The 22,114-nt window shown below is 29.5% G+C and overlaps 4 protein-coding genes across 7 annotated transcripts in view; 2 read left to right on the top strand and 2 right to left on the bottom strand.

The window, feature by feature from the left end:
- Nucleotides 1–1,303: 1,303 nt before the first annotated feature.
- LOC127282068 (ras GTPase-activating protein 1) lies at nucleotides 1,304–7,038 on the bottom strand. Its single transcript, XM_051306142.1, has 15 exons — nucleotides 6,572–7,038; nucleotides 5,646–5,827; nucleotides 5,278–5,459; nucleotides 4,791–5,188; nucleotides 4,414–4,559; nucleotides 3,930–4,263; nucleotides 3,515–3,858; nucleotides 3,230–3,421; nucleotides 2,976–3,125; nucleotides 2,843–2,891; nucleotides 2,564–2,782; nucleotides 2,258–2,490; nucleotides 2,039–2,180; nucleotides 1,820–1,957; nucleotides 1,304–1,698 (listed from the first exon to the last, which is right to left on the bottom strand). The coding sequence occupies exons 1-15, from the start codon at nucleotides 6,617–6,619 to the stop codon at nucleotides 1,621–1,623; spliced, it is 2,835 nt and encodes a 944-aa protein (XP_051162099.1). The 5' UTR covers nucleotides 6,620–7,038; the 3' UTR covers nucleotides 1,304–1,620.
- A 303-nt stretch (nucleotides 7,039–7,341) lies between these two features.
- Nucleotides 7,342–8,867, top strand: LOC127282080 (protein kish-A). Its single transcript, XM_051306166.1, has 3 exons — nucleotides 7,342–7,496; nucleotides 8,047–8,156; nucleotides 8,287–8,867. The coding sequence occupies exons 1-3, from the start codon at nucleotides 7,494–7,496 to the stop codon at nucleotides 8,390–8,392; spliced, it is 219 nt and encodes a 72-aa protein (XP_051162123.1). The 5' UTR covers nucleotides 7,342–7,493; the 3' UTR covers nucleotides 8,393–8,867.
- Nucleotides 8,868–10,622: 1,755 nt separating this feature from the next.
- Nucleotides 10,623–22,114, bottom strand: part of LOC127282074 (lachesin-like) — a 121,634-nt gene continuing 110,142 nt past the window's right edge. For all 3 annotated transcript variants that reach the window (XM_051306157.1, XM_051306156.1, XM_051306155.1), the window contains exons 7-9: nucleotides 13,889–14,039; nucleotides 13,396–13,553; nucleotides 10,623–11,948 (exon numbers count right to left, since the gene is read on the bottom strand). In XM_051306157.1, the coding sequence (XP_051162114.1) occupies nucleotides 11,629–11,948; nucleotides 13,396–13,553; nucleotides 13,889–14,039 (629 nt within the window). In that variant the 3' untranslated portion in view covers nucleotides 10,623–11,628. The remainder of the gene's footprint in view (nucleotides 11,949–13,395; nucleotides 13,554–13,888; nucleotides 14,040–22,114) is intronic.
- LOC127282067 (caldesmon-like) overlaps nucleotides 18,648–22,114 on the top strand; it is a 329,462-nt gene continuing 325,995 nt past the window's right edge. For both annotated transcript variants that reach the window (XR_007843138.1, XM_051306139.1), the window contains exons 1-2: nucleotides 18,648–19,100; nucleotides 19,191–22,035. Coding sequence is in view for 1 of the 2 variants with exons in the window: in XM_051306139.1 (XP_051162096.1) it covers nucleotides 18,707–19,100; nucleotides 19,191–22,006 (3,210 nt within the window). In the remaining variant the exon portion in view is untranslated. The remainder of the gene's footprint in view (nucleotides 19,101–19,190; nucleotides 22,036–22,114) is intronic.

Genomic DNA, 22,114 nt, shown 5'->3' with positions numbered 1-22,114 from the left:
TTAATAATCAATTTCGTGTAGGTTTTCGTATTTTTATATCGGGAGTGCCGAAAAAGTAAACGTTTTTCGTGAAATTATCGGTTTTAATGTGAAGAAACAGCAAGATGGTAAATTGGCGCACAAAGTGGACTTGAGACAATTATTTCACAATTAATTAATTTGAATCGTGGTTTTTTATACTCAGTCGGTTAGATTTCAATAAAAGACTCTCAAAAAAGAAGGATGGATCAAATAATTAAGTGATAATTAATAACTATCAAAAGAAATTCTTCACTAATTCTCAACTAATGTGTTCCGCGACACCGTAGAATTTTTCGACCAACTACGGAGCGAGGAGCAGGTTTTCAATTGAGTTTGAATTTGTGTGAACGTAATTCAAGTAACGTTTTTTAGAATCTGTGATATATTTTGTGATTAGTATAATTTAATATAAACGAAGTATATATATATATATATAAATATATAATAAATATTTAAATATAATTATGTGATATATATACATATATACATCATATGATCGGTACTTTATTGTGGCAAGTTACTAATTCTCAATTACACCTGCTCCACGACACCGTAGACATTTTCGACCAATCACAGACGAAGTAGAGCAATTTCGGGGTATTTCTTCTCCCCACTTTTCTTAAAGTTTCATAGTTGTACCGTGTCTTCTAGTGTTTACGATTAGAATTAATAATTAATTCATCAATTATTTCGAGTGAAATTACATTATGTGAAATAAAGAAAAGTGATTAATTTGTGATAAATAAAAGAAATAAGTGTCTTATAAAATTCATAGTGAAATATATCCGAAGTGATATACTTGAAGGTCATTAGTGTTTACATTTGTGATTAGTGAGTGCAACAGGATTAACATCAATCTGCTCTATATTATGGAATTAATATCACCCCAGTCTGGATTGGACAACATGGTGGCAATCAAACAAAAGTGAGTAAATTTTGTTAAATTCTGATTAATATAATTTGTTTACATTTTATTATCTTAAAGGTGTTTTTCTGCAATGGTGTGATACATTTGTCTAATCCCCTGCCCCCTAAAATTACTTTCTCCCTTTTTGTTTACAAACGTTTCCGATGCTCAGGTAATAAGCTTGAATTCTCGGAAACTATTTATACGAAATGCAATTTAAAAATTTTAAACTAATTTAATTTTGCAATTAAATTTAAAAAAATTTTAATTATTTATTATAAATATATTTGTTAATTAAAATTAATATTTTTTAAAATCTCAAGTTAATAGGAATATTAGGATAATTTTAATGGGTGGATCGATTAAATTAGGAACTTATTTCGATTTATATATATTTATTTTCGAGCACCTAAGTGAATATAAAATTGTCATATGCCTATATAATAATTGCTATATCACTGTTATGTTACTTTTGCTATATAATGTATAAACTAAATTCTAATTACATAAGTAAATAGTAAATGTAGGCTTGTGTGTATACAATAATATATGGCACGTCAGTCTGTTAAAATTTTAGTTAAACCAATTAATCATATTTATCATTAAATACTACTATGTTTAACTTGTCGATATTGATTTGTTAACTATTTTGTCGCGTTTTGGCATTTTATCGATGGTTTATGGCTTCAGCACTACCGTATCATTTCCATATATTTCTGTTTGTGTTTGCTCAACATTTCCGTCACAGTTACCAATTGTTTGATTGTGGGCTGTAATAAATTCAACATTCGTTTATTAAAATTGATTTGTTTCTAGAATATTTCTAAATATATCACTGTAAATTACATTCATCTTTGTAATTTTTTTTTTAAAAAATAGTGATAACAATACCTGAGTTTTTGACAAAGCTTGTAGCTCTTTTAAATGTGATACACAAATATGATGCAAAGTTGCCAAATCTCTTGCCGTGTCAGAACCACATTTTCCTCTTGGATCTGTGCCCTCAGAATCTGGTTTCTCCGTAATATTCTGTAACAGTTAAAAAAAGAATTTCAAATTATATTTTTATTTAAAAAATTTATTATTAAAAAACAATTTGAAAATACTTACAGATAATTGATCTAAAAATACGACCATTCTTTCTTTGTTTTTAAGAATAAATGGATTAACAACTTCCATATACGGTTCTTTACCACCGAATTCGACTAAATTTGCCAAATTTTGTAGACATTTTGCAACCATAACCAAGGATCTGTTTAAAATGAATATTTGAAAATTATTTTAATTATTTAATGCAGTTAAAAAATTTTATTATTTTTTTTTTATTACCGTGCAGCAGCAGGCGGTGGTGGTTCAGCGATAAGATTAAAAGATCTTGGATTTAAAATTGCTGGACACAATAAACGTAAAAATATAAAACCGCTAACGACTCTTGTTCTGACCAATCTTTCGTGAGGCCATTTTGAAACTACTGCTCTTTGTAAACAACCGCAAATGTACCTTAATGTTTTAGGACATGCATCAGGGCTTGTAAAAATGCTCAAAGTTACTTCATCCAAAACCTATGCAATAAAAAAAAATTAGTTTTTCATTGAAATAATTTTTGAAAATTTAAAAAAAAAAGTAACGACGTACTTGTAATAAAAATTCAGCATTATTGCAAGCGTCTTCTGGCGAGTCCATTTTTGTAGGATTTAATTCACAGCTTTGTTTACTTTCGATTAATTTGACTATTGTGTCACGTAGAGCAGCTTTTAAGAATGACGTACACACTGATTTCATATAAAGATCCATCAATGTTGTCGTAAGGCTTGCAGCTCTAAATAGTGTTGGTGTTTCGTCTTCTTTATCGACCTGCAAAAAAATAAATTGAAAATTATTCAATTCATGTTCCAATTTGATAAAATTACTTACTTCTGCCTGATTTAAAGACTTGAGAAGATCGGCTTCTTTTCTGTCGTGCCTATAAAAAAAATTTAATTAAATTTAGCATTTTAAATTTAAGAAAAAAATTATTTTAAAATTATTTTTGAAATTCGAAAACTACCTAAATATTCTGAGAAGACTATTTGCCAATGGAACACGATCCAAATGACAAACATCAGCTAATGCCCTGACAACGTGTAATTCCGGATCCAGTAACAATTGTTGCAATGGACTGTATTCTTCTGGTGGCATTGCCAAATCGTGTCGGTATCTAGAAAAATTTTTTTTGCATTAGATCCTCTTATTTTTCATCATGTTATGATAAATTATTATCGTTTTGACAAAATATTCAACAATTTTTAGAGAGATTATTACCTTAAACGCAAACGTAACGCTCCCCATTCTCCAAGTGGTGTAACGCCAGATAATGGATACCACTCATCCATTTCTTCTCCATTAGTCAGACTTGATAGATCGACTGTCAGTTCAGCCACCTCGGTATCTTTACTTCGTTTTCCTTTATTGTATAATGTTAGAGAAAATGACATCACATCCGGTGGTACATCTCTGTAAAATAATTTGAAGTATTAAAATAATTTCTTCTTCTCAAAAAATATTCCATTGGCAGTCAAATAATAAATTTAAATTTAATTTACGTACTCGAGTATAAATTCTTCATCCCAAAGGGGATGTAATCCAGTCTTAACTTTTGTGCGGGCAACTTTAACATTATTTAAAGCTACAATAATAAATGGATTCGGCACCAATTTATATGGAAGTCGATGTGCGTCAAGAATGTGTAAATGCAATGAGCGCAATTCACGTAAACGAGCGACTTTTGGCGCACGTGTTAATTGTGAAACACACAATGGTTTTAAAGCATTGATCCAGTCTGATGCGTTTTCAGAATTTGGTGCTGCCAAATATGTTATCGTTGCTAAACAGGGAAGAGCTCGCTCTACCAATTGAAAGCAGTGAGGTCTATCGAAAACACTCTCATGAACCTGAAAAAAAATTGTCTATTCAATTCCATTTTTTTTCATTTATTTGTTTGAAGATGTAGAATAAAACTTGCCTGATATAAATAAGCGCAGCTTAAATCAATGAGGCCCTTTGGCTTTGTTCGTTTAGGATTATCGTATAAATATAAATGAGTATCGGTAGCATCAACGAGAAGTACAAAATACAATGCCTTCCATTTTTTATTTTTCTCTGATTTCTTCTCTAAATAACCTTGCATTTTAATTCCCTTATTTTTCTTTGCTCCAGATTGTTCTCGACACTCTCGTAAGGTTGCGTATATTTTCTCGGCGTGTTGCACTTCTCTATTAACACGAACACTGCCATCGGGTTCCGTCACCATCGCTTGAACTAATGTGTGACCTTCCACTATCTGCTCCTTTCGATATCTATATAAAGTTGAAAAAAAAAAATTATTACACGACGAAAGAAATTTGTTTTCATTTTTTGTTACATTTTTCCCACAATTTTCAAGGAAAAAATGCAAAAGTTTTTTTCAGTTTCCAAAAATCGGAAAAATTAGGATAGAAATTATTTACCTGTTTATAACAGCGTCTAGACATTCGAAAGTTCGACCGCCCATCAAATAACGTACACCTTTCTTTTCAATTCTGAATCTTTGAATTTGATTATTGATATGGAAGAAAAGAGAATAATCGCCAGGGCTATTGTCTGAAGGTCTGACCTATCAAAAAAAAAAAAATCTAGTTTTTACTTTTCATCTTCCTTTTTATAAATTAATTTTCATAAAACAATTTATATACCTGAAGTTTGCAAATTAATTAAAATTTTGTTTTTTATTTTAATTTGAAAAATATCAAAATATTTGAATAAAAAAAAAATTATATTCAAAATTTGAAAAATAATTTGGATAAATAATTATTTTCATTTTTGAAAAATTTTCCAAATTACTGACTAGAAAACTGCCGGGTCCTGCTTTGACTAACATATCGACAGCCTCGCTTTTCGTGACATTTGGATGAAACCATGAGAATACAGTATTTGGATCAATTGAATCATCTAAATCCTCGACAAGTTCACGAAAAATTAGGCCTTGCTCGCCAGTTCTATGGGCAGTGACCCAAAGCCATCCATCACCCATATCGTTGTGAACGAAAAAAATATCACCCTTTTGAAAGCTAAGTTCATCAGTATCAGGCATTTTAGTGTAGGGCAATATTGCGACAATTCGTTTCTTATCATTGACAGGCTCAGGTGGTGGTGTTGGATGTATAAGGCGTTCTCTTTTCAACAGATCTGAACAATGGGTATAATAGGCAACAAGGTCTGAAAGGCTATTAAATTGACGACCGCCTGCAATAATCAATTGAAAAACAGTGTTAGGCAAAAAAAAATAATCTCATTCACATTTTCATTGCAAGTCTTCTTTTTTTTCTACTTACCGATATAGTAATCACCGCAAACAGCTGTAATTCGAAAATGATTAATTCCCGTACGTCCCAGGTATGAAAGAACATAACTACCGGGCTTTCTGTCACTCTCACGAACTAAATATGTTCCCATTTTACTCGCGTCCCACAATCTTTCCTCGGCAGTGAACCTATCCAATCGTCCATGATACCATCTGTGGGAAAAATTAATTTATTTTCACATTATTATTGTTTTTATTCTGTTGAGAATAATTCTTTATATAATTAATAAAATTTCAAGTAAAGTGCTGAAATTTCTCATTAGTGGGATAAAATTTCTTTAATTGAAAAAAATTCTCGTTTTTTATTTATTTAATTAATTATTATAAAAAAAAACTTACTGGTTTTCTGGGGGAGCAGTTAAAAGTGTGTTGTTTCCACTATCTGGCTCTTCCGTGTCTGGAGGATCATCTGGTATATTTTCTAAAAATGGATCAAATTCGTTTTCCGCATTTAGGGATTCATTAGGACCTCCATCTTCACTTCCGGTACTGGGTGATCCTCCCTTACTATTGTGATCAATCTGTTTTTCACGTAAAAAAAAGTATTCAGTATTTTTATGCAGGAAATTTTTTTTCAATAATTAAAAAAGTAAATGTATTCTTTATAATTTATAAAAAAAATTGAATATATTAAAGATTCCTATTAAAAATAAGATCCATATTACTATTTCTGTATTCTAATACAAATTAATATGTATTAATTTAAAAATAAAAAATTAAATATAAATTAATTTTTGAAAATAAAATTCCTGTATAAAAATTAAAGTATTATCAAACGAATAATATGTAGTTATCTCTCTCGACATTATATAGCAAAGGCTCCAGTTAGTTAATTACGGTTCTTTTTTTTCTTCCCATAATTATAAAAGAACAATTAAATTAAAGATTTGCGTATATGGGAAAATTACAGTTCTGTTTTCTGTGTTTGTCTACTTTCTCTTTAAAAAAATCCAGTGATCGAAAGAAAAATAATAACAAAAAATTGTATTTTTCGATAATTTGTAAACAATTGGAATGAATTTTAATTGAAAAAAAAGAAGAGCGTCATATTGTCTATTTTCTTTTTTTTTTTATTGTCGCGTTTGTTATATTTAAAGTCTTGGAGAATAAATATCATTCTCTTTCCTTTGTTTTCCATTTATCTGTGAGAAGGGATTTTTTTTCTTGATAAGAATTGGAGAATGTTGGAAACGTCCGGTTTTAATATACTATATATATATATATACATATATATAAGAATAACAAAACAATATATAAACATATACCTTAACACTGTTTGACACGCTGGGTCCTCCTCGTACAAATTCTGCCATTCTCGTTGCATATGCTTCAAAATAATGATGTCTATTGAAATTTTTTTGTAAATCACTGACACAACATTTACCAATATGATGACGATTTCGTTGGACTTATTTACAAAACGAGAGTCGTTTATCAATGGAAAATGTATTGACGTTTCCCGCAGCCATTTTACCACTGCTCACACGCTGACGAGAGAATTCGTCCTGTGAATCACGATGTTGAGTTTTTTTTTCTACTTCTTATACGTTCCGCATTCTTTCACACAAAAGCGCTTTTAATGATAGTGTGACGTACAGTCACAGGTTTCAAAGAAACCGCGATTTTTTTTTAAAAAAAAAGACTTAATTATTTAATGTTATTTATCCAAATTTGAACATCGTTGTCATTTTCACGACAATCGCCGAGTTGTCGGAATTCCAATGCGCTGTCAAACGCGTTTAAAGAGATTTTGCGCACTTGAATCGTGGGTGTTTCTTATTTTATAAGACATCAATAGAAATACATTGGTTATTTGAAAATATTGGGAAAAATTAAAAAAAATTTAGGATAATTATTTGATAGAAATTAGTTTTTTTTACATGTAATTAAAATATTCTATTGTTTTTGAGAAGAAGTTTAGAAAATTTGGTTAAAATAACAAAAAATATTTGTTGTGATATTTAAATTACGCGCCGTTTTCTCATTGGTCGATGATAATTATGTCTCTGCGCAAACTCCATTTATGTGAACTCGCCTTTTCTAAAATTCAAGATGGCTGCGTCCATTGTTGCTCATTGTCTTCCGACACGTCAACATTGTCGACGTTTTTTGCATGTGAAACATTTATTTAAATCAGTTTTACTTAACTGATTAGTTGATTCGATATAGAATTGTTTGTCTAATGCAATGGTGAGTCGGAAAACTTAAATTTGTTACTTTTATCTTTTTAGTAATGATGATAAAATTTTGTTTTGTCACTGATGTAGATATAACCTCAAAAATTTTAAAAAGTATATTTTTGTTATTGTAATTATTTGTTTTTAAATTCCATTGAATCAGGAAATGAAAATTTATTTCAAAAGATAGTTTATCAGTTTTTTAAAATTTGAATTTTACAATGTTAATTTATTTTTGATTACATAACCTCAAATGTTTTTAAAGAAATGTCAAATCAGAACAAATTATAATAATAATGCTAATTATTAGGTTGAAGTTCATTGATTTTTTAAAAATGAAAATCTATTGTATTTTTAAATAATTATTGCTTGAATGTTTTTTGAACGTAATTTTTATTTTATCGAAAATTTAATAAATAATCCAATTGTATAATAATAATAATAATTGAAATTGAATAATTTTATAATAATCCAATTTATTGTCAAAACAAAAGTTTATCATTATTACTGAAAACAAAGATTATTTAAGACGAATTTTAATTCTCTTTCTTTTCCATGGGTAGTCTGCCCTATTTAATTTCCAGAGTCTGCTGACAGTAATTCTGCTGCTAATTTGTACGTGTGCGTATATTCGATCTATAGTGCCCAGTTTGCTGGATAGGAATAAAGTTGGGTTAGTACCAAAAAAAAAGAGAGGGGTAAAAGCTTTTTCTGAAATATTCATTTTCTCTTTTATTTTTTCTGTTTCTCGTTTTCTTTTTTTTTGTCAAAGAACCGTTTTTAAATGATTGTGTCGTCGCTAGATTCCTGGGGATCTTCTGGAAGTGTGCCAGGATTGGGGAGCGAAAGAGTCCTTATGTTGCATTATGCTGTCTCTTCATGGCTTTCAGTATATTGTTTTGGTCTTGAGAGGAATAGGATGGTTGTAAAAAAAAAACAAATATATATAACATTTTAAATCGACCAAAGTTGGACCATCTGTGTGTATTTAGAGACGCGATAAAGGTAATGTCCACAAAAAAATGAAAAATGTGAGAATTACGTTCGTATGACAAACATTTTGTATTTGTTCCTTCGACTGGAATATACATAAAAAATACACTTATGTAAGCTTAAAGTAGGTCTATGAAAACAAAACAATAATGCTAGTTACACGATATACATTATTTGTCAACACGTTAAGATAGCGAAGCTATACTTATATATAATTGTCCAATTTTGAGCACATTCTTTTTTTTTTTTTTTTTTTATTCTCAGCTTATTCTCACAATATATATATTTTTCTATAAACAACAACGTCTTTAAATATAATCATTATTGTAATAATAGTAATAATATTGAGCATCGTTCAATACTGTAGTCAATTACACTTATCATAACATCATTCCCTGCATTTTTTTTTCTTTTTTCTTTTTTTTTTGAAAAGACAGTAATCCACACGATGCTGTTACTTAAATTCTAAAGAGAAAATTTTCCATTTTTTTTTTTTTTTAATAGAAAATTATTATCTATCTATAGGAAATTATCGTACCTAGAAAAAAATTATCTTATCTAAAAATTAAATCTAGTCCTTATTGAATAAAACTTAATAAAATGCGATTTTTTTCACTTTTAAACGCATTTGTTTATTATTGAAAAGAAAATTCCTTAAACTAGCTATTAATCATTATTAATTTTAATGATATTCTATCTAAACAGTTCCAATATATTTTAACAATTTCTTTTTTCTCTCAGGATTTTTTTTCAAATGGAATTAAAAATTTTCTTTCTAATTTTGGACTATAAATTATGTGTCAGGTTTAGAAAAATGTAATAGGCCTTGTTTTTTGAAAAAAAAATTAACATTTTATTGATTAATTCGCTTAATTAGGAAATAGGTGTGAAACTGAAAATTTATTTTTCAAGTATATAAATTTTTAAATTCAGATTTTGAGGAAAAAAAGGAGCTAACGTCACTTACTAGTCGAACTTTTAAAAAATGTGTTTTTAAATCCTCGCAATTTACTTTTTTTTTGCCAGTAAATAGTTTCGTCTTTTACCAGCCTATTCATAACTATTTTCTCACTAATCTACATCCGATTCAAATGGAGCTAGCAGGACTTAAATTTAACCACTTTTAGTATTATTTCGTTTTCTATACAATATTGTATTATCTTCTTGAAATGCGCTATAATTAATATTATTATTTTTTTATTTTTCTTTTATTCAAATTGTATTTCATTACAAATCGAATTTAGGTTTATTTTTTCTTAGATACTAAAGCCTTAATTAAATTCGATACATTTTGATTCTTTTTGTATAAAGTATCAAAATTATCGATAAAATAATAAGTTTCTAATCGAATTTTTTTTTCTAAATTAGTACAATGTATTGTGTTTATTTATGGATATGAAATTTTACGTCGATATGCTATTTATCAGTTTTATTAGCATCATAATCGCATTTTTTCTGAGATTAAATTTGCTTATAATTTTTTTTTTTCAATAATCTTATATTTATTATACCTTTCTTATACACATATCGGAATTTTCTTTTTTCTAGAGCTATTTATTTATTTCACATTTAAGTATCTTTTTTTTGCCTTTCCTTAAATCTAGAGACTTTGATACGCTAATTATTTGTCAGCATTTGATTTGAAATAAAGAGAGTTTATCTATATACTTTTTTTTTTATTTTTCTTTTCATTAATTGCAAAATATTGTCAGATAGAAGACAAGAGCGAACGTAAGCCTTAATATCACAAACATTTTTTTTTTCTTACATTTATGTATATATATATTCTTTTTTTTTATTTTTTATTTTTTATAAAAAATTTCATCAAGCAACTTTAAATAATTTTTTTTTTCGGAGCATACGAGTTTTGGATATATTTATAGATTATTGTTTTTTTAATTATGATGATTCATTTTTTAAATTAATGATGGAATGAAATTTTTTTTTTTTATATTTGGAAAGAATTAAAAAATTGTTTTTATTATTTATGGAATAAAGTGATGGTTTTGAAATTAGTTTGTATAGTGCAAAAATTTTGAATTAGAAAGTCTGTGAAAAAATGATTTTTTATGAGAAATGAAACTTAAATTTAAACTACTGAAAAATTTTGTTTTTTTATATATGGCTATGGGAATTAAAGAAAAAATTTATCATCTCTTGATTTTATTAAAAAGATTTTACATTTAAATAATTATTTTAATTTGTATACAGACAAGACATCCCTGAAACGTTTAATAACAGAAATAATAAAAACAGTTATTACAGTCTAGTAGCTATAATTATTTTTAAAATACAATATATATATATTATTAAGTTAACTACGATCTTAACAGTTTAAGCAGGAATCTGTACATGTAGAAAGAGATTTCTTTCTTGATAATATTTTTTTTGGGCTGATTTTTTTATTAGCATTTTTTGAAATTTTCAATTCAGTCGACTTTTAGTAAAGTGTGATAATAATTGATTGCAAATATTTCATAGAAACATTCGCAAATTTTTCTTTGGCATTTGCTTTTATTTTTAGAAAGAAGTAGTTTTCTTTTTGGAAAAAAAAGACATTTACAACTTTTTTCTCTCCTAACAATATTAAAAATTTTCCAAATTTGTACAATTTAAAAATTTGCAACTACAAAAAAAATTTTTAATTGTATAATATTAACGAAAGATTTTAAAAATTAGAGTTAATTATTATTATTATTTTTTTCTATAATATTTGGAAGTGAATTTGAAAAATAATGAAGTCATTACATTGTTTTTTAGACACTAATTCTTTATTTTCAACAACTGTAAAAATTGGAAAGCTATGTGAAAACAAAATTGGATTATTTTTGTGTCTTAACTTTTTTCCAAATTGATTGAAATCATCAAGATTATTTGTGATTAGAAAATATATTATTTCGGCTAAATTCTGTGTCTATATTAAAAACATTGAATTTTCTTTTTTTTCGCCGGGTTAAAAAAAATCTTGATTGCGCCATCAATAGTCTGTTCCCCCTTTTTTATATTGTAAAAGAGAATTTACTCTTCCATTGTATGTATATATATATATATATAACAGACGCGGATCGTTGTTCTCATCGTTAGGCGCATTATAAAATGGAAAATCGTTGCTCTTGTACCTAGCAGTTTTCTAATTTTATCGTCGCTTCGAATTACCGCAGCGTAAAAGAAACCAGCACACAAATCGCACTTATCTGCTTGATCACGTTTATGGCAATGGCGTTGCTCTGCACGTTCAGCACTTCATTATGTTTAAGAGCGTTCTTGTTCTTGGTTAACGCTATACGAGGATCCATAGTGGTCGTTAAAATCTTATTGGATACCAATCTTGCAGTGCTTTTCTGCATTGCCGGTGTACTAAGCTGGTGAAATATTCTATTTAGGGTTGTTGAATCCATCTCATTTGGTAGTCTATTCCTATGTTGCCCTCCGTTCATTGTCGCTCTTGTTGGAAATGTATGGGGTTGAATTTCTGAAAATAAAAGCAAAATTTGTGTCTTTAGAATTATTTTTTTTCGTTTGCTCTTAATTTCACTATTCTTGAAAAGAAATGTTTTATAAAATTATTCCCAGGAAATTGTTTTATATATTCATATTTTCGATAAATTATTTGATAAATGTATCAGAAATTTTAAGTTCAAATTCCACTTATCAAATTTTAATTTGCAAATTTTTTTTTTTTTATCAATAAAAAAATACAACATTTCCAAAAACTGCAGACGATACAGAATATAATTAATTTAATAATTAATAATATTAAATAATGATTAAATTATCTGTTTTTTTAAATTAATTTACAAGTAATTAAAACGTATGTTAAATATATCGGAATATGTAGAACTTTTGAAAATTTAACATTATGAAACCTTACTTTTAGATTGATGAAAGTTCGAAGCGGTATTCTGTCTTACTATATTAAATTGTAATTTAATTATCAACTAATTTAATTAAAAATTAATAAATTTTATAATTAATCAAACCCAATTTGTGGTGAATACATATATCTTTTTTAGAACTCTAAAATGAATGTCTAAAAAAAATTTTGAAAAATTAACATTATTCCCATTTGGATTGAAAGAAATATTGAATTAAAGTTAATTAATTTACAATCTGGAAATCATTTCAAATATCTTGCATATAATATCTAATTAAAAAATTACATATAAGTTAATTAAATGATTAAATTAATTTATAATACTTTTTCTATATTTCGTTTAATTCTGGTTTCATTTCAAAAAGCTTTATTAATTTAAATCTGACAATATTTAAAAAAAAGAGATATATTTAAAATATTTCATTCATTTCGAAAAAAATAGGTTAATGTAGAAAATTTAATTTCTATTTTTTTTAGTTGCATTACAAAATTATACTTATAAACAACTTTTCGAAGTTTGTAAAAAAATTTTCAATAATCTCTTTTCGATTTTAAGGGAAAAAAAATTTTTTTAATTGAAACAATGTGCGGCTATTAAGTTTCGTGTTACTTTTGTTTTCATTATTTAAACAAGATTGGAATTTAAATAATGCTGAGAGTTGCCGTGGAATATTGTGTATTGTATCCCTTTATTTTTCATTTTTCCTCTTCAATTGAACTTTGAAAAGTTTTTTAGAAACACGGATTGAGAGTATAAGCTTCTTTCTAGAATTCTTCGCTTCTTCATGAATAATTACAAAAGAAAGAAAGTTAGTTGAGAAATATATTGTACAGGAAAATTTGTACAAAGAAAAGTTTTCAAGATACATAATGAGATAAAAAAAAAAAAAAAAAAAATTAAAATATATCGTTTGAAAAATCAACATTTCTATCGTTAACTTTTGTTTACATATAATTTATAAATTTATGCGAAAAATAATTGGGCAAAAAAGTATTTGAAAGAAAATATTATTCAAATAATTAAATTTTTAAAATCAATTCTTACCGAGTAAGCTGATGGACGATTCGGCAATTCCCAAACTCGATGATGCTAAACAGGTATATAAACCTAAATCTTTTGGTTGTACTCCTTTTATATTCAATATTGTAGTTATTTTCCATTCCTCGTCTGGATTCATTTTTTCAGTAATCTCATATCTTTTTCTGTGTGTAATCAAAAATTGATTGATGAAAATTAATATGCAAATTAAATTTCCCCGTCATACAAAAAAAGGAATATAGAAAAAAAAAAAAAAAAAAAAATTGCAAAAGATGAATATAAAATCAAACGAGCGAAAGGTCAGAAAAACTCTTCAGAATTTAAATTGCGCGCGAATAATAATCATCGAATAAAATCTCTTTAGAAAAATGTAATTTCATCTGCGGTGGAAAAGAAATGATAATTTTTCTTTTTTTTAACCAATTTTAAAAATCAAGTAATTAGATTAAAAATTAAATCATAATAAAAGTTTGAATAATTAGTAATATTAATTACTTACCCACTCACGAGAACTCCATCTAAATTATCCACTGTTTTGTGTTTCCAAAAATTAATTGTCTTTGGAAAACCTTCGATTTCACATTTTAAAGTGACATTTGTATTAATTGGTGTTCCCAAAATTTGTTCCTTTATTATAACACGGGGAGCAACTGAAAAAATAAGAATTTATTAAAATTTGTAAACATTTTTAAATGAAAGAAATTTTTTGACGAGTATATTTTGGGGGATTATTTAATAATTATTTTATGATCTATAATGATACTTTATATATACAATGTAGTATAACTCAGTAAATATTTCATTATTATGTTACTGAGTGAAAGTTAGAAACTTATGTGCTTTGTTCTAAGTCTAGTGCTTTAGTATAGCTGCTAATTGTTGAAGTTCTTGCGCGCCTTACTTGCAACTTTTGGTTGCGGCTTTAGTTACCCGTCTTTATTCTATTTTATTTAGTTTAGAGTACACTCTCTCGAGCTTTCAAGTCTCTCTCTCTTTTTTTTTTTGTAAGAAAAGAAAGGTTATGAAAACTATTAAAAACTTTTTAATTATCTTCATTCTCAATATGATTTCAAAAATCTTTTTCGTATACAGAATAAACAAAATTTAAAGTTTAAAATAAAAAGAAGTTATTGACAAACTTTTTTTTGAGTTAATAACAAGGGATTAATTACTTAATAACAGTAATGTAACTTGAAAAGTCAAGAGAGTCTTGACCTTATTTGAACACACTTTAAAAGTAACCTTTTTACGTGATGAGAATTATAAGAAGAAGAAAAAAAAAGCGAAAAGAAAAATTCGATTTGTCTTTTTTAAGACTTATATACCCAGAAGGTTATTCAATTCTGCATCTTGGTTAGGTCACTGCGGGATTAGATTTTGTTGAAGTTTACGATTTCAAGAAGCGAAAATGCAAACCTCTTTAAAGAAAGAAGAAAAGAAAGAAAGGAAAATAGATAATATAAAAAGAAAGAAATAACGTGGGAAACAGACAATGGGACAAGTCTTATTCCGTGAGTAAGAATGGCATATCCGGAAATTCGAAACGACTTTTGGTCTCTTCTCTTGTACACCTCTGCATTCACTTCTTCTTCTTCTTTTTCTTCTTTCTATTTCTCCATGGGGTCAAAAGCAAACCGCGAAAACGAATACAAACTTGGAAAAGTACTTTTGCAAACCATGTTTTGGTCCATTGTATGTACACGTATTGCAATTCAAAAACAAAAATAGTAAAATGAAAATAAAGGGGAAAAATATGCTATAAGGAAAAAGTATATGTATATATATAGTGGGAAAATACTACACTGTAAAAAGGATGGACGATATAAAATGGGTACTCTTTTAAAAGCGGTTTGATTTCAATACTGCTTAGGTCTGTTTTAATACCTACTTGTGGTATCAATTTCCATTCGACTTCATAACTAAGGGTACTGTCACATGGTGGCTCCTTTTGTCAATATAGACCGATCCGAGATATATATTCTTAGAAACAGAACGATTACTACTGTCGGTCAAGTTCATATTGAAGTAGGTGGAAAACATATTGAATTGCAATTAGTTAAACGTGATAGCAATTCTAAAATTTCGAAAATGGACAAAAAAATTTTTTTTAATTGTATTAATATAGAATAAATTTAGATCATAAATAAAACCAAAAAAAATTGATTATTTTCAAACAACGTAAATATTGAAAGGTTGAAATTTTAACTGTCCCTCCCCTTAAATGTAATTTATTTTCTAGTATTGAATTCTGCATTTATTGTAACATTTATAATGTATATCTTGATACACTCCTTCATCAGAAATTCATTTACATTTGAAAAGATGGCAATTAATATTTCATTAAGCAACTGAGCTTTTTAAGAAATTAGATTTTAAGTTTTTTTTATATTTTCCTATTTTAATTAATTTTAACGCAAGTCGCAATTTTGAAATTAGTGTCGCAAACACAAATAAATTATTGTATATCTTAATTATTTTTATCATTCCAGGTGTATGATGTCAATAATCAAAATTGCATAAGACCAAGCAATAGAAAATGAAGAAAATCAAGGGCAGTTCAAAAGGAAGTATGTATATTATATTGCTTGCTAATAAATTGAATGTCAATTAAATTTTGTGACTAAACAATAATATCTACATCTTCTTTCAAGAGCCACCTAGTGCACCCTTCAACGTACGTGTAGATGATGTGGGCGAAAATTACATTGATATTAGCTGGTCATCATCACCGGCACAACGGAAAGATGACTTGGTAATAACAAATTACATTGTCGAGTTGGGAGAGGAAAGAAGAAAGCTTCAACCAGTGTTGATAGTGAAAGCTCCACAAAATAGTGGACGTATATCGAAATTGGAGATAAATAAAACTTACACATTGGGAGTCAGATCGATCAACAGTCATGGCCTCTCTAGTGATGTATGCCAACCGAGTGTGCGTGTACAAATGCCTTCTGCTGGTGAGTTATTGACGTATTCCAAAAAAAAGGGGTATGAATATTGCATACAAGAAGTTTAATTATTAATTTCTTATTGCAGAAACGGAAGGAGAAAATCGGAATAGCAATGTCGACCATAAAGTAGTATCAGTTGAGCTGCTCATACCATTACGACGGGAAGACCCAAACATTTGTAATTTGCATCATTATTAAAGAGTATAATATAATGCATTTGTGATGTTAAAATATTTTTTCTTTCTGCTTTCTAGCCCTACCAGAGCCTGAATATTTGAATGTTCAGTCTTTAGGGAAAAATTTTGTATGTCTTGCCTGGCATGTGGATGAAGACCAACAAAATGATGTAGATGAGTACCTGATTGAGTGGAAAACAGTTGAAGAAGATTGGACAATTTCCACCACAATCAAACCGGCAATACCTACTGGAATTGTGGAAGGGCTAATTAAAGGTCAGAAATATCAATTGCGTGTTCGAGCCGTAAATGGTGAAGAGAAATCCGATGAGGGTTCGAGTACGGTGTGGCTGTTGCCAATACAAGAAAAAAGTAAATTATTATCAATTTTTTCATCCATTCAATTTAATAATTTTCAACTTTAACCATAATTTGAGCGTGTACAGCAGTGTGTGTGAAGGGGGATTTAATTTTTTTTCAGAAGCAAACGACGACGATGGTGCCAGTGGATCAAGCGTGATAGAATCAAATCTTTGTAAGTTTAAGCATTTTTCAAAATAAGAAATGTAAACTGAAATGTAAATGTTATTAGCATCATGTTTTTGTCAAATCAATATAAAATTATATATTGACAATGCTGTATGTATCTGATTTTCAGGTCCACCAGATGCACCTTGTGATTTGATAGTAATTGGTAAAGTGGAAAAGAACGCTAAGCTCACTTGGACAATACCGTCAATACTCAACACTTCTTCAATAACAGGATATATTATTGAAGTGTGGGAAAATGGCGTTTGGAAAATATCCTCTTTACACGAATCCGTCGAAACGGAGAAAAGAATTTATGGTTTAAATATGAACAAGCAGTACAAGTTTCGCATCCGTGCTTACAACAAGCACGGCGTATCAAGTATATGTAACGAAAGCGCAGAGCAAACTGCAATGAGTAAGTTCTTAATGTCATTTTGTTTTACAAATTCAATCTTTACCTATGAAAATGATAGTAATTTAATTTATTATTATTAATGTCAATTTGTTTGCATTTAATTGCAGGATACCCAAGCACAAGCAAAGACGACGCTTCCGGTTTTGCTCGTCCAAATAGGCCTGTGACTAGTGGCCGTAAGGCCACTTCCAATATAACTGAAACCATCGACGAACATAAGCGTAAATTAAAAGTTGTTGAAAAATTGCAAGGTATGTAATTCTTTTCTTAAAAAGGACTTTACTTTAAGAGGAAAATTGTTGACATGTTCAATGTTACATTTTTCAGAAGGAATACAAAAAAGAAAACAAGCAGAATTGATTGCTGAAAAAGACATGAGGAAAAAAGAGGAAGCAAGTGCAGCAAACGCCGACAGAGGTAGCTTAAAAGTTTTTGTTTTCAACTTTCAAATAAACTTAATTTATCAAGTAAGTTGTGATGTGTTAAATAAAAATTGAATTTCAGATGGAAGCACCGACAGTTTGATATCTCAGTTGAGCAGCAACCCTACAACTCCAACAAGCAATGAAAAGAAGAAGCAAAGGGTCTCAGAGTCTCCTGAGAAGAAGTTGTCCATATTTAAAAGACTTTTCAGTCCACGCAAGAATGAAGAAAATACGGCAAAATTTTGTAAATAAAGCAACTATTAAATAAATGAAATAATTATCATAGTATTAGCAAATGTGTAAAGAGAGTATCTTTAAGGAAGGAAATCATGATATCTTACCAGCATGAGGGTTTCTTTTACGATATTCTACAGGATCACTACCCGCTGATGTGCTAATACTATGATAAATTATGTTAAATTATTGAAAACATCATATATGATAAGGTAGCCATGATTTAAATTTATAATGAAACTATTTTACAGACTTAGAAGAGCAATCGTCAAGAAACGAGACACAATCATCGGCAAGTAAGGATGAGGAGTGTGCTGAATCAGACGACATACAAAAGGCCATCTTTGCATCACTAACCGATCAAAAGATTCAAAGTGAGTGTAATTTGGAAATTTCATCAAAATTGACGGATTATTAGATTAATTGCAATTTTAATTTACACTACTTTTATTAGTGTGAAATGCAAGTTTTGTAGAAATTTATGCAACAAGTATATATTGGATTGCTTTTTTTTTTGCAGAAACGAAGAGGCAAAAGCATAAAATCATTTTTGATGGGACACAACCATCTACAAGTAGACAAGGAATGTACGATCCGGATGATGATGATGATGATGATACAAACTCGACTGCATCTGTTACTAGTGGCAGAAGAAGAAGATTGTCAACCAACTTTGCACCAGTTAATGAAGACAGCTCATGCTCCTCATTCACAGGCAAATTTAAAATATTAGATTTGGATTTACGTTCATGCGAAGAAATGTTGGTAGATGCAGAACACGAAGCAATGGAAATCGACCAACAACAACCAGCAACCGACAGCAGTTTAAAGAAAAGAAAAGTGGCATCCACAGATAAAGGCACACCACCCGTGATTAAGAAAGCCAAAAAAATCAGTCGACATTCATCTCCGACTGCAGCAGGCGCAAAAGACAGAGTCACAAAACTCAAGGAAGACAAAATCAAGCAAGTCGAAAAAAGTGAGTATATAATTGACAATTCTTTCCTTACAGAAAAAATCCAATTTGGAATGAATTGCAAACAAATAACCATCAATTTACTTGTTGCAGAAGTTGAAGGAAAACGCAAGCAACAACCATCGAAACCAACAACCTCGAAAGCCAAAAATCGTGGAGGAAATGCATCTGATGACGATGAACCAATGATCGTTGACGAATCGTCTGAAACTTGTGAAGAAGAAGGAAAGTCTTCAAAGGAGAGGATGAAAGAAAGCAACAAAAAAAAAGGAAAGTTGAAAGCCAGGATCCAGAAAAGGAAAGTGCAAAAGAGTTATGCAATATACATGTCCCTCAATTCAATTTTACAAAAAGATGACAATAATGTCATGAAAAATAAAATCGAACATGATGTAAGAAATTCAAGCAGAATGAAAATCCTCACAGCGATATTTGTCAACTATCTTATGAATAAACCAGATTGCAGACTTGCCGAGGAGTATGCCATTACTGGTTTTGAGCATTACAGAATAATGAATTGCTTTAAAGAAAGAACGGAAAATGTTTACAACAATTGTAAAAAGAAAGATCCTGAGTTGTATCAATTATTTGAAGAATTTAAGAAAGAAATGGCCGACGAAGAAAATGAAATTGATCAACTTTTGTTCAAAAAGTTTGAGGAGCTACATGGAAAAAAGAAATGGTGGCAGAAAAATCAAGAAAGACTCGAAGAATACAATAAGTTTCGAATTGAAATGTTGACAATCGTCAATTGTAAATTCGAAACGGATCTTCTTCTCCAAGCAAGCCGAGAAATGGATAAGGACTTGCGGGTTCATTTGCACCAGCAGGGACCTAAAATGCTTCTAAAATATTTGAAATTCAAAGAATTTGGAATTCCTCAACAAGAAGAAAGTGACAAGAAGAAAGTACCGGAAAAGGATAAGAAGCTAGTGGAAAAGAAAACAAAAAAAAATGAAAAAAGACTGGAGAATTTCAAGAAGAAGGGTAATCAAAGGAAAGAAGAAAACCAAAGGAGGGAAGGAATAATACCAACATCAGAGGAATTGAAACAAGCACGTAAAAATAAGCAACAAAGTGCTCGAGAAAAAGCAAAGGCAGCTTACACAAAGAAACCTTGTAAAAATCAAGAAATAAAAAAAATAACAAAGCAACTCAAAAGGGATGAGAATAAGAGTGAGAAGGAAAGGGAAAGGAATCAACGAGAACGAATAAGAAAGAAGGAGGAAAAAATAGAAAAGAGGAAACAGAAAAATGAAAATAAAGAACAAATTTTTACCTTCAAAAAAAGTGGCAAGAAAGAATGTTGGACCAGTAAGGAGATGAAGGAGAAAAATAAAAATGTGGAAAAAGCACTGATCAACTTGCTTATATATGATATGTGTTATGACGATACACTGTACGGTTATTTGGAAGACATACAGAGAAAAACGGAAGAGTTAAAAGAAATTCGTTTGAAGAGGGAGAAAGAGAAGGAGGAGAAGAAAAAGAAAAAAGTGAACCAGGAGCAAAACGATAAAGGAAAAAAAGAGAAAAAATTAGAAAAGATAGAAAAAGAAGAGGTTGGACTTTTGAATTTTCAAGATTTAGACATTCCACATTTGTGTTACAAATTTCTACCCCTATTCATGAGAATGCAGAGAGAGTTGGTTGACAGCGGGGCCAAAGGATTTGTCCTTTTTCCCATGAAGCGTTTCGGCTTGCATCATGCCACGTATACCGAAACTGTTCTTGAAAGGGATGTCTTGAATTACTTGAAAAATTTAACGACTGAAAGTACTGAAAAGGAACAGGTAGATAAAATAAGAGAAAAGTTGATAAAAGTGGATCCTACAGAAAGAGAGAAAGAAAAAAACGTGGCCAAGTTGAAAAAGAAATACGACAATCTAAAAACATTGTGGGAAGCACTTTTTGATCTGAAGAAAGTTAAGGACAAACACAAGAATAAACGAGCATGTAGTGTACCTCGATGTATGCAGACAGATGGCGTTAAAGTGTCTCTGATATTTGATTTGAAGAAGGAAAAGCAGGAAGAGGAGACATTACCATCAAGTGGAAATCAAAAGAAAACGAAGAAGAAGAAGAAAATTAAATATCAACGGTTCGTGGGCCTCGATCCAGGTCTGAAGGCAATGTTTGGCGGAGGAATGCGTGAAGATGATCCCCATATAAAAAAAGATGAAAGGACCAAAAAAGTAGACAAGAAGCAACACACTCTAATTTACGCAAATACAAAAACTTTTCGATTTCGTAATGGCGAATTGCGTCGAAAAAGCCTGCTGCACAAATACTCGAAAGACATTGACGAGAGGTACAACAACTTTATGAAGAAGAACGAAAAATACAACAAAGTCGATAAAAATGATCCGACAAAGTACCTATTACTTGCTAAATTCTATTTAAAACAATTCGAAATTAAACAAGATAAATTGACAGAAAGATGTTTTCGAAATTTAAAATTCAACAAGCTGATAATGGTACAACGGGAAATGGACAGAGTTGTCAATTTCATTATGGGAGACAATGTAAAGAAAGAACCGTGCTTTGTGGCCATAGGATCAACAAAAATTAATCCGTGTATGAAAGGACACGTCAAAACCCCAATAATGAAAATAGAGAAGCGGTTGAGAGAACGATCGAAACAAGTTGGAGAAGAAAGACTGAAGGTTGTAAGCGCCTATGAAGGATACACAACAAAAATGTGTAGCTCATGCAACCAGAAAAATATTGTTTCCAGGTCCCCCAAGCGGTATGCATTTTGCCAAAACTGTCATGTCGTTTGGAACAGGGACGTAAATGCTGGAATTAATATTCTAAACATTGCCCTCATCAACGAAGAAATCTTGGAAGCAGCAGACATTCCCAATTCTGAGGTCTTCCCGGGCATAATCAGCGCAACGGACATGTGATCCAGATGCAGCCTCGTGGCATACAGCAAGTAAGAAACTTTCTTTTCTATTCTACTTTTTGAATTTAAAATGATATGTACATTTCATTACTTTAAATAATACCCACTT

This window comes from Leptopilina boulardi, unplaced genomic scaffold (assembly GCF_019393585.1).
Source record: "Leptopilina boulardi isolate dan_hultmark-lab unplaced genomic scaffold, ZJU_Lbou_2.1 LbouV2_278, whole genome shotgun sequence".
NCBI classification, from domain to species: Eukaryota; Metazoa; Arthropoda; class Insecta; order Hymenoptera; family Figitidae; genus Leptopilina; species Leptopilina boulardi.
This window is presented reverse-complemented; position numbering and strand designations above follow the sequence as displayed.